Source organism: Oncorhynchus gorbuscha, linkage group LG02, assembly GCF_021184085.1.
Source record: "Oncorhynchus gorbuscha isolate QuinsamMale2020 ecotype Even-year linkage group LG02, OgorEven_v1.0, whole genome shotgun sequence".
Lineage (NCBI taxonomy): Eukaryota > Metazoa > Chordata > Actinopteri > Salmoniformes > Salmonidae > Oncorhynchus > Oncorhynchus gorbuscha.
In genome coordinates this window covers 80,236,454-80,250,578 of record NC_060174.1, presented here as the reverse complement: position 1 = coordinate 80,250,578, position 14,125 = coordinate 80,236,454, and the positions used below count along the sequence as shown (strand labels likewise).

Genomic DNA, 14,125 nt, shown 5'->3' with positions numbered 1-14,125 from the left:
AACTTAAACGTTAGATTTCTTACATGGCACATATTGCACTTTTACTTTCTTCTCCAACACTTTGTTTTTGAATTATTTAAACCAAATTGAACATGTTTCATTATTTCTTTGAGGCTAAATTGATTTTATTGATGTATTATATTAAGTTCAAATAAGTATTCAGTATTGTTTTAATTGTCACAATTACAAATATATATATATTTTTAAATCGGCATTGGCTTTTTTTGGTCCTCCAAAAATTGGTATCGGCGTTGAAAAACCATAATCGGTTAACCTCTAGTTTACATACACTCAATTAGTATTTGACTGGGTAGCATTGCCTTTAAATTGCTTATCTTGGGTCAAATGTTTTGGGTAGCCTTCCACAAACTTCTCACAATAAGTTGGTGTAACTGAGTTACAAAGAGCTGGTGTAACTGAGTTAGGTTTGTAGGCCTCCTTGCTCGCACACACTTTTTTTCAGTTCTGCCCACAAATGTTTTATGGGATTGAGGTCAAGGCTTTGTGATGGCCACTCCAATACCTTGACTTTGTTGTCCTTAAGACATTTTGCCACAACTTTGGAAGTATGCTTGGGGTCATTGTCCATTTGGAAGACCCATTTGCAACCAAGCTTGAACATCCTGACTGATGTCTTGAGATGTTGCTTCAATATATCCACATAATTTTCCTGCCTCAAGATGCCATCTATTTTGTGAAGTGCACCAGTCCCTCCTGCAGCAAAGGGATACTGGTCTGTAATTGTTGACATCGGAGGGATCGAGTGTAGGTTTTTTCAGAAGGTGCAACTCTCGCTCTCTTGAAGACGGAAGGGACGTCTGCCCCAACGGTCACTGGAGAAGAGAGGAGGGGATAGGGTCAAGCGGGCAGGTTGTTGGGCGGTGCCGTCACAAGACCGAGATTTCATCTGGAGAGAGAGGGGAGAAAGAGGTCAGAGCACAGGGTAGGGCAGTGTTCACACATGATGCTGCCACCCCCGTGCTTCACCGTTAGGATGGTGTTCTTCGGCATGCAAGCCACCCCCTTTTTCCTCCAAACATAACGATGGTCATTATGGCCAAACAGTTCTATTTTTGTTTCATCAGACCAGAAGACATTTCTCCAAAAAGTACGATCTTTGTCCCTGTGTGCAGTTGCAAACTGTAGTCTGGCTTTTTTAATGACGGTTTTGAAGCAGTGGCTTGTTCCTTGCTGAGCGGCCTTTCAGATTATGTCGATGTAGGACTCGTTTTACTGGGAATATAGATATTTTTGTACCCGTTTCCTCCAGCATCTTCACAAGGTCCTTTGCTGTTGTTCTGGGATTGATTTGCACTTTTCGCATCAAAGTACGTTCATCTCTAGGAGACAGAACGCGTCTCCTTCCTGAGCGGTATGACGGTTGCGTGGTCCTATGGTGTTTATACTTGCGTACTGTTGTTTGTACAAATTAACGTGATACCTTCAGAGATTTGGAAATTGCTCCCAAGGATGAACCAGACTTGTGGAGGTCAACATTTTCTTTCTGAGGTCTTGGCTGATTTCTTTTGATTTTCCCATGATGTCAAGCAAAAAAGCACTGAGTTTGAAGGTAGGCCTTGAAATACATCCACAGGTACACCTCCAATTGACTCAAATTATGTCAATTAGCCTATCCGAAGCTTCTAAAGCCATGACATCATTTTCTGAAATGTTCCAAGCTGTTTAAAGGCACAGTCAACTTGATGTATGTAGACTTCTGACCCACTGGAATTGTGATTAAGTGAAATAATCTGCCTGTAAACAATTGTTGAAAAATTACTTGTCATGCACCAAGTAGATGTCCTAACCGACTTGCCTAACCCGAGGTGCTGGGTTCCCACTAGAGAATCCTTGATCCAGCCCTCATCACCGACTTCCACCGCCAACACCCCAGTCTACAAGGTATGAGCCCAGGTAGGACACCAAGTGGCGTCCTGGGGGGTACTGTCACACTCTGACTTCCACCGCCAACACCCCAGTCTACAAGGTATGAGCCCAGGTAGGACACCAAGTGGCGTCCTGGGGGGTACTGTCACACTCTGATCAGTTTCACCTGTCCTCGTTATTGTCTCCACCCCCTCCAGGTGTCACTCGTTTACCCCAGTGTATTTATCCTTGTGTTTCCTGTCTCTATGTGAGTTTGTATTGTATGTTTCCAAGTCAACCAGCGGTTTTCCCATTCTCCTTTTTCTAGTCCTCCCGGTTTTGACCCTTGCTGGTTTCTGGACTTTGTACGCGCCTGCCTGACCCCGAGCCTGTCTACCACTCTGTACCTCCTGGACTCTGATCTGGTTTTGACCTTTTTGCCTGTCCACGACCATTCTCTTGCCTACCCCTTTGGATAGATAGCCATTTTAAGACTCCAACCATCTGCCTCCTGTGTCTGCACTTGGGTCTCGCCTTGTGCCTTGATACTATAACTAATCGGCTGTGTGAATGACACATGACATGAATGACACAGTGCTTGTTTACCTCTTGAAAACATTTAATGTAAAAAAATATACATCTTAAAGGGAACAGTCTGAATTTAGGGGAGTCTAGGGTCTAGACTAGCTTTCCTCTAGGTAGGCTACTTTTCTCATTATAACACGCAGTAAACCAAGACCAAAATAGCAGCAGTTTACAAGTTTAAACCTAAGCATCGTTTTGAGACCGTCGTTTGACTAAGCCTGGAGGCTGTGACTGTGTAGTTTATAGGCAGATAAATGTAATAGGGCTGCAGCTGATTATGGCACAGCCAGTACAGCACACAGTAGCTCAGTCATAACAACATTGACCATAAGGAATCACTAAGGGATCTATTAAAGAAATAAACAACAAACTTTCACAGATGACGAGACTAACTACAACAAAGCCTTAACAAAGCCTAAAAACTACATGTATAGCTCTAATAAGGAACAAATGGCAGGCTGATCGTGTGAAAAATACTGTAGCCGTTCGCAACAGTAGCATGTGGCGGGTTTCAAATACAGCCAATGTATCCACTAAGGACATATCAACATAGTTGAGCACAGTAATTACACATTTGTAAAATGTCACACATTATGTGTGACCTATACGTGTTAAAATGCCAACAGAAAATATATAATTACATCGTTACGTATGACATAGGCTAATTCTTGTATTGATGATCTACTAATAGCTTAAGCAGTTTATAAGCACTTAGACAATATAGGCTACGCAATGGGAATATGTCAGCTTGGTAGAGCTAACCTATTTTAGTAGGCAGGAGGTTGCTTTTCTCTGTCGCCAAATTTACAGGTGGAGGCAGCAGACAGAAACAACACCCTGTTGAACTTCAAACAGAGACACACAAATTAGCAAAGGCACCAGAGCTCTCTTATTCACAATGGGAAGAGGTCCAGTGTGAATAATTCCACCCTGTCTCCAAAAATGACATGACAGATGTCTTCGGTTGACTCAGCTTTACCATCACAGAAGTATAACTGCAGTATTCTCTAATTGTAAAATATGTGGCCCTGAAAATGTCGACTCGAGCTGACCATACATTTTTTAAACACAGGTAAATAAAAAAGAACCACGAGCTGAGGGTACTGTGGCTGTCATGAGACAAACCCCTTGTCCGTTGATCAACACCAAAACGTCAGCCGCTGTGAACTACAGTATTGCTAGCCAACTGGTCGTCATAACGACTCTCTCACAGCTTCACAAAATATATGTGAAACGTGTATGACGAAATGGTAAAAACGGATAACATTATCATTGTTGGTTCAAAACATGTTATTTTCGACAAAAAAACGCAAAATAATATAAATGTTTCCCTCACCTCACCTGCTCTTTTTAACTCTGCCGCTAGCCCGCTCCGTGCTGCTGCTGATGAGGTGATGTGACGATGACGCTCGTGTGTGGATATATGCAGCGTTCAATACTACCCGGAACTAGGAAACTCGGAAAGGTCTGACTTGCTGATTCGTAGAACACCGCACGTATATAAATTTGCAAATCGGAATCTTTAGCGTTTCCTAGTTCTGACTAGCACTTAAACAACACGGCAGTAGAACTGCGCCTGCATGTAGAGCGCACGAGTTTGGTGCAGTATCTGCATCAATGATGGGGTAGTGGTTTTTAAATAGTGTGTTCGTTGATGAAAATATACTTTAATGAAACAGTATGGAGGAGCATGTTTCGAACCCTCGACCTTCGATCCCGAGGTCCGGCGCGCTATCGACTGTACCGCAAAAGCATGCTCGTGCGGCCGAATCGATTTCCGCGCTTATAAACCCAGGTTCGTTACAACGCGCAACATGTAAAGCGTTGGTCATGTTTGATAAGCTGAAATAAAAAATATTTTTTAAATTCCAGACTCATATGTGTTTACATCCCTGTTAGTCAGAGTTTCTCCATTGTCAAGATAATCCATCCACTTGACAGGTGTGGCATATCAATAAATTGATTAAACAGCATGATCATTAAAAATGTGTGCCACTCTAAAATGTGAAGTTTTGTCACACAACACAATACCACAGATGCCTCAAGTTTTGTGGGAGTGTGCAATTGGCATGCTGACTGCAGGAAAGTCCACTAGACTTGTTGCCAGAGTATTTAATGTTTATTTCTCTACCATAAGCCACCTCCAACGTCGTTTTTAGAGAATTTGGCAGTACGTCCAACCAGGGTGCTCTGGCTCGACATGTACGAACAGCGTGTTCCAGTTCCCGTCAATACTAAGCAACTTCGCACAGCCTTTGAAGAGAAGTGAGACAACATTCCACAGGCCACAATCAACAGCATGATCAACTCTATGCATGAGGCAAATTATGGTCACACTAGATACTGACTGGTTTTTCAATCCAAGACCCTACTTTTTTAGAAGGTATCTGTGACCATCAGATGCATATCTGTTTGACCAGTCGTGAAATCCATAGATTCTAATAAATGTATTTCCTTTGACTTAATTTCCTTATGACCTGTAACTGTAAAATCTTTGAAATTGTTGCGTTTTTATATTTTTGTTCAGTGTATGATAAACATTTTATTAAATTGACACTCTCCTTATCTATTCCTGCAGAGTTAATATAAAAATTGGGGAGGCCAGTAGGCTAGTGGTTAGGGTGTTGGCCCAGTAACCAGAGAGTTGTTAGATCAAATCCCTGAGCTGACAAGGTAAAAATGTTGTCCTGAACAAGGCAGTTCACCTACTGTTCCTAGGCTGTCATTGTAAGTAAGATTTGTTCTTAACTGACTTGCCTAGTTAAATAAAGGTTAAAAAAAACGAAATTCAACTGTCAATGTATATATAGTGAGAAGTGCTGTGCCAATATTGATCTAAGATGATATGGCTGATGCAGGGATTTCATGTTTATGACTGGAATCTGGACTTATTTTAATACAGCATATATTAAAACAGTGAATGTGGATTGATTGGGAGAGGAAATGCTCAAGGTCAATTACATCTCCAGCAAATCTTTTAGTCGAATCTGCTAATACAGATAGGAAGACTCCGGTGCACTTCACTTGCATGCTAAAGCAAGTAGAAAAGGTTAATTCCTATAAATTGACAAACATTTTCTAAAATAATAAAACAAAATTTCTATGTTATTCCTGAACGTAATAGTTTTTTTCACAAGGAAGTAATATAGTTAACCTCAAACTGCCATACATTTGGCGAATCTACTGTTTTTAAATAACGTCTTTCTTGAATTGACCAGCCGTTCACGAACATCATGGGGACGACCGTGAATAGTGGAAATGTCCCTGTGTCGGACACACAATCCACAACCTCGGCTGATCGACGGTATGAAGGTTCAACATTCCAGTACAGCATGCTCCTGGAGCACCTAATCGGGGAGAAGAGGCCGATTAAAGATTTGAATCCAACCGTTATGGGAGGTCTTCCCAATCCCATGAAAACCGACGACCAGAAGATGATCGAACGGGGAATGGAGAGCTGTGCCTTCAAGGCGGTGTTGGCATGTGTTGGAGGTTAGCTAGTCTTTCACTATTGTCGACGATATTACAATTGCAACTTGCTTGGTGCATTTCTTTTTCGGGGGTGTTGCTGCCTGACATAACGATCCCATGGTGACCGTTTCTCTCCATGCAAGAGGCCAACCACTTATAATGCACACAGTTGTTCCAAATGATGTATCTTTATTGTGTTGGTATCTTACTGATGATATGAGCCCTTGACGTCTCTCTGTGATGTTGTTAATTTTCACTATAACATTACTATGCCCATATTTGCTGTAGCTAACACAATCTTGTGACACTGTGTTTTCCCCACAGGGTTTGTTCTTGGAGGAGCGTTTGGTGTGTTCACGGCTGGCATAGATACCAATGTGGGATTTGACCCCAAAGACCCCATGAGAACACCTACTGCCAGAGAAGTCCTTAAAGACATGGGCCAGAGGGGAATGTCCTACGCCAAAAACTTTGCAGTCATTGGAGCAATGTTCTCCTGCACAGAGTGCATCATTGAATCGGTAGGTTGTCTTCTGACGTTTTTCTTTCCTGCTTGAAAACATCAGAAAATAATATTGTAATGAAATTGGCAGGGAGCAGGTCTCGAACCCTCGACCTTCTATCTCGAAGTCCAGCGCGCTATCGACTGTGCCGCAAAAGCATGCTCCAGCGGGCAGAATCGATATCCACGCTTATTAACCCAGGGTCATTACACTCCTTTCAAAGAGCACATCCTCGCGCTAGCTTGTGACTCAACGTCTTATAGGAATGCGCTCACCGGCCAAGCACACACACTGTCGTGGATGCAAGGTTCGATCACTTCTGACACCAATGTAATGCGAGGATGCAAGGTTCGATCACTTCTGACACCAATGTAATGAAACAACAGGGAGCAGTCCTCGAACCCTCAATCTTCTAGCCCGGAGTCCAGCACGCAAAAGCATGCTCGAGCGACAGTGTCAATATCCATGCTTATTAACCCAGGGTCGTTACACTATGCTAACTAAGAGAGTAGTCTGATTAGTGGAACTAAATATATATATTGAAACTTAGCACTAGGTCCGTCCTTATTCTGGCAAATGTGTCAATTCATCCCAAGCATGAGACAGCCTGTAATTTTTGGACAATTTTATTACCTTAACTTTGTGGTTACATAATATTATGTTCCACAAATCACAACGTTAATCTTCTAGGCTAATGGCTGATGAAATTCATACCGTGATTATGTAATCATTGTTTTGAGAAATAACAAAGAGAATTTGAAAACTGGAACTAGTACTCTGTATTAGTCATCGGTCTCATACTGCCCCCCTGTGGTCTATATTGTATGTTACAGCACAGGGGAAAGTCAGACTGGAAGAATGCTGTCTACAGTGGTTGTGTTACTGGGGGAGCAATAGGATTTCGTGGTGAGTTAACTACTTAATGTAAGTTCAAATGTCCCATGCATTGACATCACTGACTGATAAACGATAATTGGTTTTAAGCTGTGATTGTGTCCTTATAGCTGGGGCGAAGGCTGGAGTGCTGGGATGTGGAGGTTTCGCTGCCTTCTCTGCTGCCATTGAGTACTATCTCCGGTGAAAACCAGGGGGCCTTCGTTACCCCTGTGGAATATGGTTGAGGTGACTGTCCCTCTGGGCCAGGAACAGACTTTATACCTCATGGAAAGGAACACATCCCAAAGAACACTGCTCTACAGATGGCACATCTGGTCATGAGGATTATTACAGTTGGACAATTCCATCCTGGTCTTCATCAATCAATTACAATTATAAAGCCCTTCTTACATCAGCTGATGTCACAAAGTGCTGTACAGAAACAGCAAGCAATGTAGGTGTATTAGCACAGTGACTAGGAAAAACTCCCTAGAAAGGCCAGAACCTAGGAAGAAACCTAGAGGAACCAGGCTATGAGGGGTGGCCAGTCCTCTTCTGGCTGTGCCAGGTGGAGCTTATAACATAACATGGCCAAGATGTTCATAGATGACCAGCAGGGTCAAATAATAATAATCACATTGGTTGTAGAGGGTGCAACAGGTCAGCACCTCAGGAGTAAATGACCTTTTGTTGACTGTATCCTGTGCACAGTGATGTCATACTGGGCATGCTGGCTTTTCCTTTATCGAAGTTAAACTTCGTCATTGAGATGAAACTGTGGATTTTAGATGAGAGCTGTTTAGTTGTGGGTAAAATACAGCCTGGTGACATTAAGTCAAAAGTTTGAGTCCAGGTCAATGGGTGTGTTTGAGTGTTAAGGCTAAAGCTACAAACACTAAATGTGCCATTGTTTATAAAAGGTTTTCTGTGCCAAAATAAACATCTGCATCCTCCAACACCCATATTACACTCAAACAGAAATCGTGTGTACATTATACAATCGGTGAGTAATTTATTTGTATATATTTACTGTACACATGAATTGCGGAAAATTAGACCCATGCAAACGTGACCACAAAAATCTACAATGCAGGTGATGGCTGCAGAAACCTATACTGTAAAGTTTATGAGTCAGAACATTTCTAAGCTCCAGAACGCAACACACTTTGAAAGGCGATGACTTGACAAAAGTTAGCCGCACTAAATGCAACTAATTGTTTTATAGTCTCGGACTCAAACAGTCTTACTGTAAAAGCAACATTTACAGAATCCATCCAATTTATAGTTAACTGAAACAGGTCACCGGTGTAAATGGTTTATTTAAAGTCATTAAGCAATGCATTACATGACTGGACGTGCCCACCCAGATAACAATGCATTACATGACTGGACGTGCCCACCCAGATAACAATGCATTACATGACTGGACGTGCCCACCCAGATCACAATGCATTACATGACTGGACGTGCCCACCCAGATCACAATGCATTACATGACTGGACGTGCCCACCCAGATAACAATGCCAGATCAGATAACAATGCATTACATGACTGGACGTGCCCAGATAACAATGCCATGAGATCACAATGCATTGACATGACTGGATAACAATGCATTACATGCCCAGATAACCCATGAGATCACAATGCATTACATGACTGCCCACCCAGATAACAATGCATTACATGACCCACCCAGATGCATTACAATGCATTACATGACTGGACGTGCCCACCCAGATCACAATGCATTACATGACTGGACGTGCCCACCCAGATCACAATGCATTACATGACTGGACGTGCCCACCCAGATCACAATGCATTACATGACTGGACGTGCCCACCCAGATCACAATGCATTACATGACTGGACGTGCCCACCCAGATAACAATGCATTACATGACTGGACGTGACCACCCAGATCACAATGCATTACATGACTGGACGTGCCCACCCAGATAACAATGCATTACATGACTGGACGTGCCCACCCAGATAAGATCTACACATGTTTCAAATTCATTCATGGTGAATAATATGAACTCAGAGTTGTGGGTTCGATGTGTCATTTAATTGCAGGACTTGTTATCAATTAAAACACAAACCACTGCTAATTGCTCTTGTAGTTTTGTATTCATTTTTTAATTATAATGATTTGTTTGGTAACTGCATGCTTAATAGATTCAGAATACTTAAGATTGCAGCGCAAAAAATTGAGTTTGGACAGTACGGATAAAATGATAATACATGAATGTCACTTCCCAACTATCACAGTGCAGTAGGATGCACCAAACCAAACTATCACAGTGCAGTAGGATGCACCAAACCAAACTATCACAGTGCAGTAGGATGCACCAAACCAAACTATCACAGTGCAGTAGGATGCACCAAACCAAACTATCACAGTGCAGTAGGATGCACCAAACCAAAAACTAGGATCACAGTGCAGTAGGATGCACCAAACCAAACTATCACAGTGCAGTAGGATGCACCAAACCAAACTAGGATCACAGTGCAGTAGGATGCACCAAACCAAACTATCACAGTGCAGTAGGATGCACCAAACCAAACTATCACAGTGCAGTAGGATGCACCAAACCAAACTATCACAGTGCAGTAGGATGCACCAAACCAAACTATCACAGTGCAGTAGGATGCACCAAACCAAACTATCACAGTGCAGTAGGATGCACCAAACCAAACTATCACAGTGCAGTAGGATGCACCAAACCAAACTATCACAGTGCAGTAGGATGCACCAAACCAAACTATCACAGTGCAGTAGGATGCACCAAACCAAACTATCACAGTGCAGTAGGATGCACCAAACCAAACTATCACAGTGCAGTAGGATGCACCAAACCAAACTATCACAGTGCAGTAGGATGCACCAAACCAAACTATCACAGTGCAGTAGGATGCACCAAACCAAACTATCACAGTGCAGTAGGATGCACCAAACCAAACTATCACAGTGCAGTAGGATGCACCAAACCAAACTATCACAGTGCAGTAGGATGCACCAAACCAAACTATCACAGTGCAGTAGGATGCACCAAACCAAACTATCACAGTGCAGTAGGATGCACCAAACCAAACAAAAACAGAAGTACCAAGAAAATAATTACTTGCAATAAAAGTTAGACAACTTCATTTTGGTACACTTATTTTACTAAAAATAAGTTTACATCAACATTTATCCTTGTTAATACAGTATACTCATTGTTCTTAAAGGAAGTAAAATACATGTTTTCTTTTAAATCTTATTTAAAATATCAACTAGGACTCATCTAACAGTGCTTATTTTAAGATATGTCTCAGGCTTGATAGCAGAAATGTTGGATTTGTACAGCATTGATGGAGATTGCTGGTGCAACAAACTAGCAGTGACAACCTACCGTTGTCAGCCAGCCTGATATGATTGACAAGCTGAACATGCAATGAGGGCATTACACTACAAACATCATCCCATAGATTATAACTGGTGTCATTGGACACTTAGAACAGGCTTGCAATGTAATGACGAAAAAAAAGCAAATGTTCAAAAATGTGTTCCATTTTTCCATAACCCTCATCTCACAGGTTGATGATATCTCTTTAAAGAGTGGTTCAGATTTTACACTGTTGCTGTGATCGTTTCAGTACAGCTCAGCCAACCTTGGCTGTGAATAAGAATAAGCTAAGAAAAAACTTCAAACAGACTCCGTTGCGCAATTCTCTAATTGTACTGGACTGTACAGGCACACGTAATATATTTATTTATAAATAATAGGGGCAAATTTGGCCAAGACTCAGACAGAGGGAGGGCTGTGCTCTCGTCTTTGCACATGGAGAGAAAATCTGACAGTGACCATTTACTGGCGGCTTGCAAGCTCAGTCCTCAGCTCCTTGCTTTAACGTTCCCACGCGGTTCTACATACACACAGAGCCCTCCTCCACCACATGCACAAAGCCAGATAGAAACAAAGGAACAATTGAGCAAATAATATTTATAAAATATGTAAATGCAGTTTTTCTTGGAATGCCTCTGGAGAAAAAAAAGAGAGAAATGGAGTCAGTAACAAACCAGACTCTGACCTTTAACCCCTCACTGATAGAGGTCCCAGAATGGTGGCTGTCTGTGGGGTTACTGTGGGCCAGAGGTCTGCTGCTCCCTCCACACCTGCACTTCACCAGATGGATGTACTGCACACTAACATGACACTAGAAGACGTGACTATGGGATCCAGGGGGAGCACCATGTCTCCTCTTCCCTCACGTCTAACTCCATTTCTTCTCCCAGCGGGGGCTGTCCAGTTTTAAAAGGGAGCTGGGTGGTATGGGGGTGGGGGGACTTGCAGTTGAGTCTTTCTCTCTGGACCCCCAAGGGATTAAACGTCAGTGGAAAAGTAGAGTGTGTTCCGCTTCAGCTCAGCGAAGGAGATGGGAGGATGCTGCAGGTAGTACAGCAACACCTGGACCTGAGATGGGGAGAGAGAAATAAGGAGCTTGAGCCTAAAATCAATTGTTTCGTTCAAATACCACTAATCATAGTTGTAACCAAAAAAGGACTAGGACATGGTGCATTACATAAAGCCATGTGACTACACATTCTGTACATGACTCTGTATGTGACGAAGCATCTCTCCATGATATCTGAGTATCTGCATACTCATCTATCCACTAAACATATGGAGATTTAATAAGTCACTGCACATTAGTTGTCGCTGTCTTTACAGTTAATGATGAAATATAGCATTCTATTGTTAGCATTGGGGCCTTTATTGTGATTTACAGTAGTCACTGTTTATATGCGCCCTAGAATAAGTCATTTGTGAACATGAAGCGGTTTCTCTCTCAGCACCGGGCAGAGCTCCAAGTGGGGCTTCCTAATTATAAATACAGCTGGGAGGCCAGACCTGGCTGACACGGGTAAAACATACACAACCCACTAAGCTACCTTGGAGTACACACACCCACACATATGTATGTAGATTCACACACACACACACACACACACACACACACACACACACACACACACACACACACACACACACACACACACACACACACACACACACACACACACACACACACACACACACACACACACACACACACAGATGTATGTAGATTCACACACACTCACTCACTCACTCGCTCGCTTACCTTCTCACAAGCAAATGCACATGCACACACAGACAGATGTACGCACCCAAGTCACACTGACCTGCGCCATGACGTCGTGTGACCAGATGTCAGAGGCCAGTGTGATGTGTCCCTTGGTGACCTCTGACTCAGAGGGTCTGAGCAGGGTGGGGCCAAACACTGTGCCCAGGTTGTGGAGGGACATCTTGTTAATGGGCTCCTTGTCAGCAACTCTGGAACACAAAACAGACAGATAGACCAGTCAGACTACAGCGATCACAGGGACAGATCGGTATTAGTTATTTTTCTAGTCACGCGACATGTTTGCTGGTCTTGCCATGTTACTATGATGACTCATCTTCCCGTAGCAGTGACCGTCAGTGCAGCACAATATGTTTCTTCTACAAGGACCATTGAATTTCTGAACTAAGTTGCCATCTGCTATTGATGTTCTTCATGGGAACTGCAAAGCCATTCAGGTCACCAGAGCGTCCAGTGGGAATCCTCAGCGTGTTTATGAAAGCATTCTGTGTACATTCTGCTGACTGACTGCACTGTCTGCACTGATGGATGTTAAAGAGCTGTACTGGGATCAGGCCACCATAATGGCTACATGGCGCAGTAGGGTTGTATTCTGACCCAGCGCTAGCCCTGTAAACTGACCTCAGGCCTGCCCATAGGTAGAAATCTGATTAATATCTATGCACCTTCCTGCTTGCCTGCCAAACTCTGACATCCATTTCTATTGCAGCAGCTTCACACACACTATACAACCCCTCTACTGGGGATACACACCGCTCTAAGCTTTCTTTTCTCATTTTTCAATCTCACTGCAAGGATGAACTGAACACCAACTTCTGGGAGGAGGCGTGAGTGAAGTAATGTGTGACTGAAACTGGCAAGCAGCACTACGCATTAAACTTGTTCTTAGTTCCCCCTAGTTCCTGTTATATAGCTAGAGGAGAATGATATACTCTGACTTAACACATTTTTCAGTCTCATTTGTCATTGTAAAATGTGATGAATTAGTGCCTCAGACGGCTGATTGAGGATCCTTTAAATGTAGAATGTGTTTGTTTTCTATGACTGTTTTGTATCTCTGCTTTTCATATTGTATTGATGTGTATATTTTTGTAATTACACAGCTGTAAAAGAGACCTTGGTCTCAACATGACTGCCTGTTCAAATAAAAGTGAAATAAAACCATTGTCTGCCCTGCAGTAGGAAACCATAACAAACACATGAACCTGATCTTTTAAAAGTCTGGTGGTGAAAACTATTACTGTACTCAGAGTATGAATAAGTCCCCACACAGGCCATTACTACTGTAGCTGATGACAGATGTGCGTGATCGGAGGAGACCCATAAGTGTTTCCTATGTGTTTCCGCCAATGCTAGTGGTTACCAGTCTGTGGTTGTGCCCTCCTCTACCATGCCCTTCTAATTGAAGGCAGTTTTAACAGGCACCACCATGTCATCACATGTGGTTACACACTGCCTTTCCAGACTGGCACATGATTGGCCAACTGAGACCATCACAGCTATATTCAAAGACAAAATGGTAGTAGAGAAGTCATTTTAGCAGTAGGGTTGTCATTTTAGCAGTAGAGAAGTAATTTTAGCAGTAGAGAAGTCATTTTAACAGTAGAGAAGTCATTTTAGCAGTAGGGTTGTCATTTTAGCAGTAGA

The 14,125-nt window shown here is 42.6% G+C and overlaps 2 protein-coding genes across 3 annotated transcripts in view; one reads left to right on the top strand and one right to left on the bottom strand.

The window, feature by feature from the left end:
* The first annotated feature begins 5,640 nt into the window (after window positions 1–5,640).
* LOC124010675 (mitochondrial import inner membrane translocase subunit Tim22-like) lies at window positions 5,641–8,263 on the top strand. 2 transcript variants are annotated; one of them, XM_046323344.1, is made up of 4 exons: window positions 5,641–5,943; window positions 6,247–6,443; window positions 7,259–7,349; window positions 7,430–8,263. In XM_046323344.1, exons 1-3 carry the CDS (start codon window positions 5,685–5,687, stop codon window positions 7,346–7,348), a joined length of 546 nt encoding a protein of 181 aa, XP_046179300.1. In that variant the 5' UTR covers window positions 5,641–5,684; the 3' UTR covers window position 7,349; window positions 7,430–8,263. The 2 variants fall into 2 exon arrangements, with proteins under 2 accessions (XP_046179300.1, XP_046179294.1); XM_046323338.1 differs by having other exon boundaries at window positions 5,642–5,943; window positions 7,259–7,331.
* Window positions 8,264–9,818: 1,555 nt separating this feature from the next.
* The window catches only part of LOC124010665 (active breakpoint cluster region-related protein-like), a 129,200-nt gene continuing 124,893 nt past the window's right edge, over window positions 9,819–14,125 (bottom strand). The window contains 2 exon segments of the mRNA XM_046323332.1: window positions 9,819–11,766; window positions 12,519–12,669. Coding sequence (XP_046179288.1) covers window positions 11,677–11,766; window positions 12,519–12,669 — 241 coding nt within the window. The 3' untranslated portion in view covers window positions 9,819–11,676.

Excerpts from the sequence above, each read along its gene's own strand:
- LOC124010675 (XM_046323338.1), top strand. The coding sequence starts at position 5,685 with ATGGGGACGACCGTGAATAGTGGAAATGTCCCTGTGTCGGACACACAA. Across the intron at positions 5,944-6,246 it reads GGTGTTGGCATGTGTTGGAG|GGTTTGTTCTTGGAGGAGCG; the intron begins GTTAGCTAGTCT and ends TTTTCCCCACAG. Across the intron at positions 7,332-7,429 it reads GGGAGCAATAGGATTTCGTG|CTGGGGCGAAGGCTGGAGTG; the intron begins GTGAGTTAACTA and ends GTGTCCTTATAG.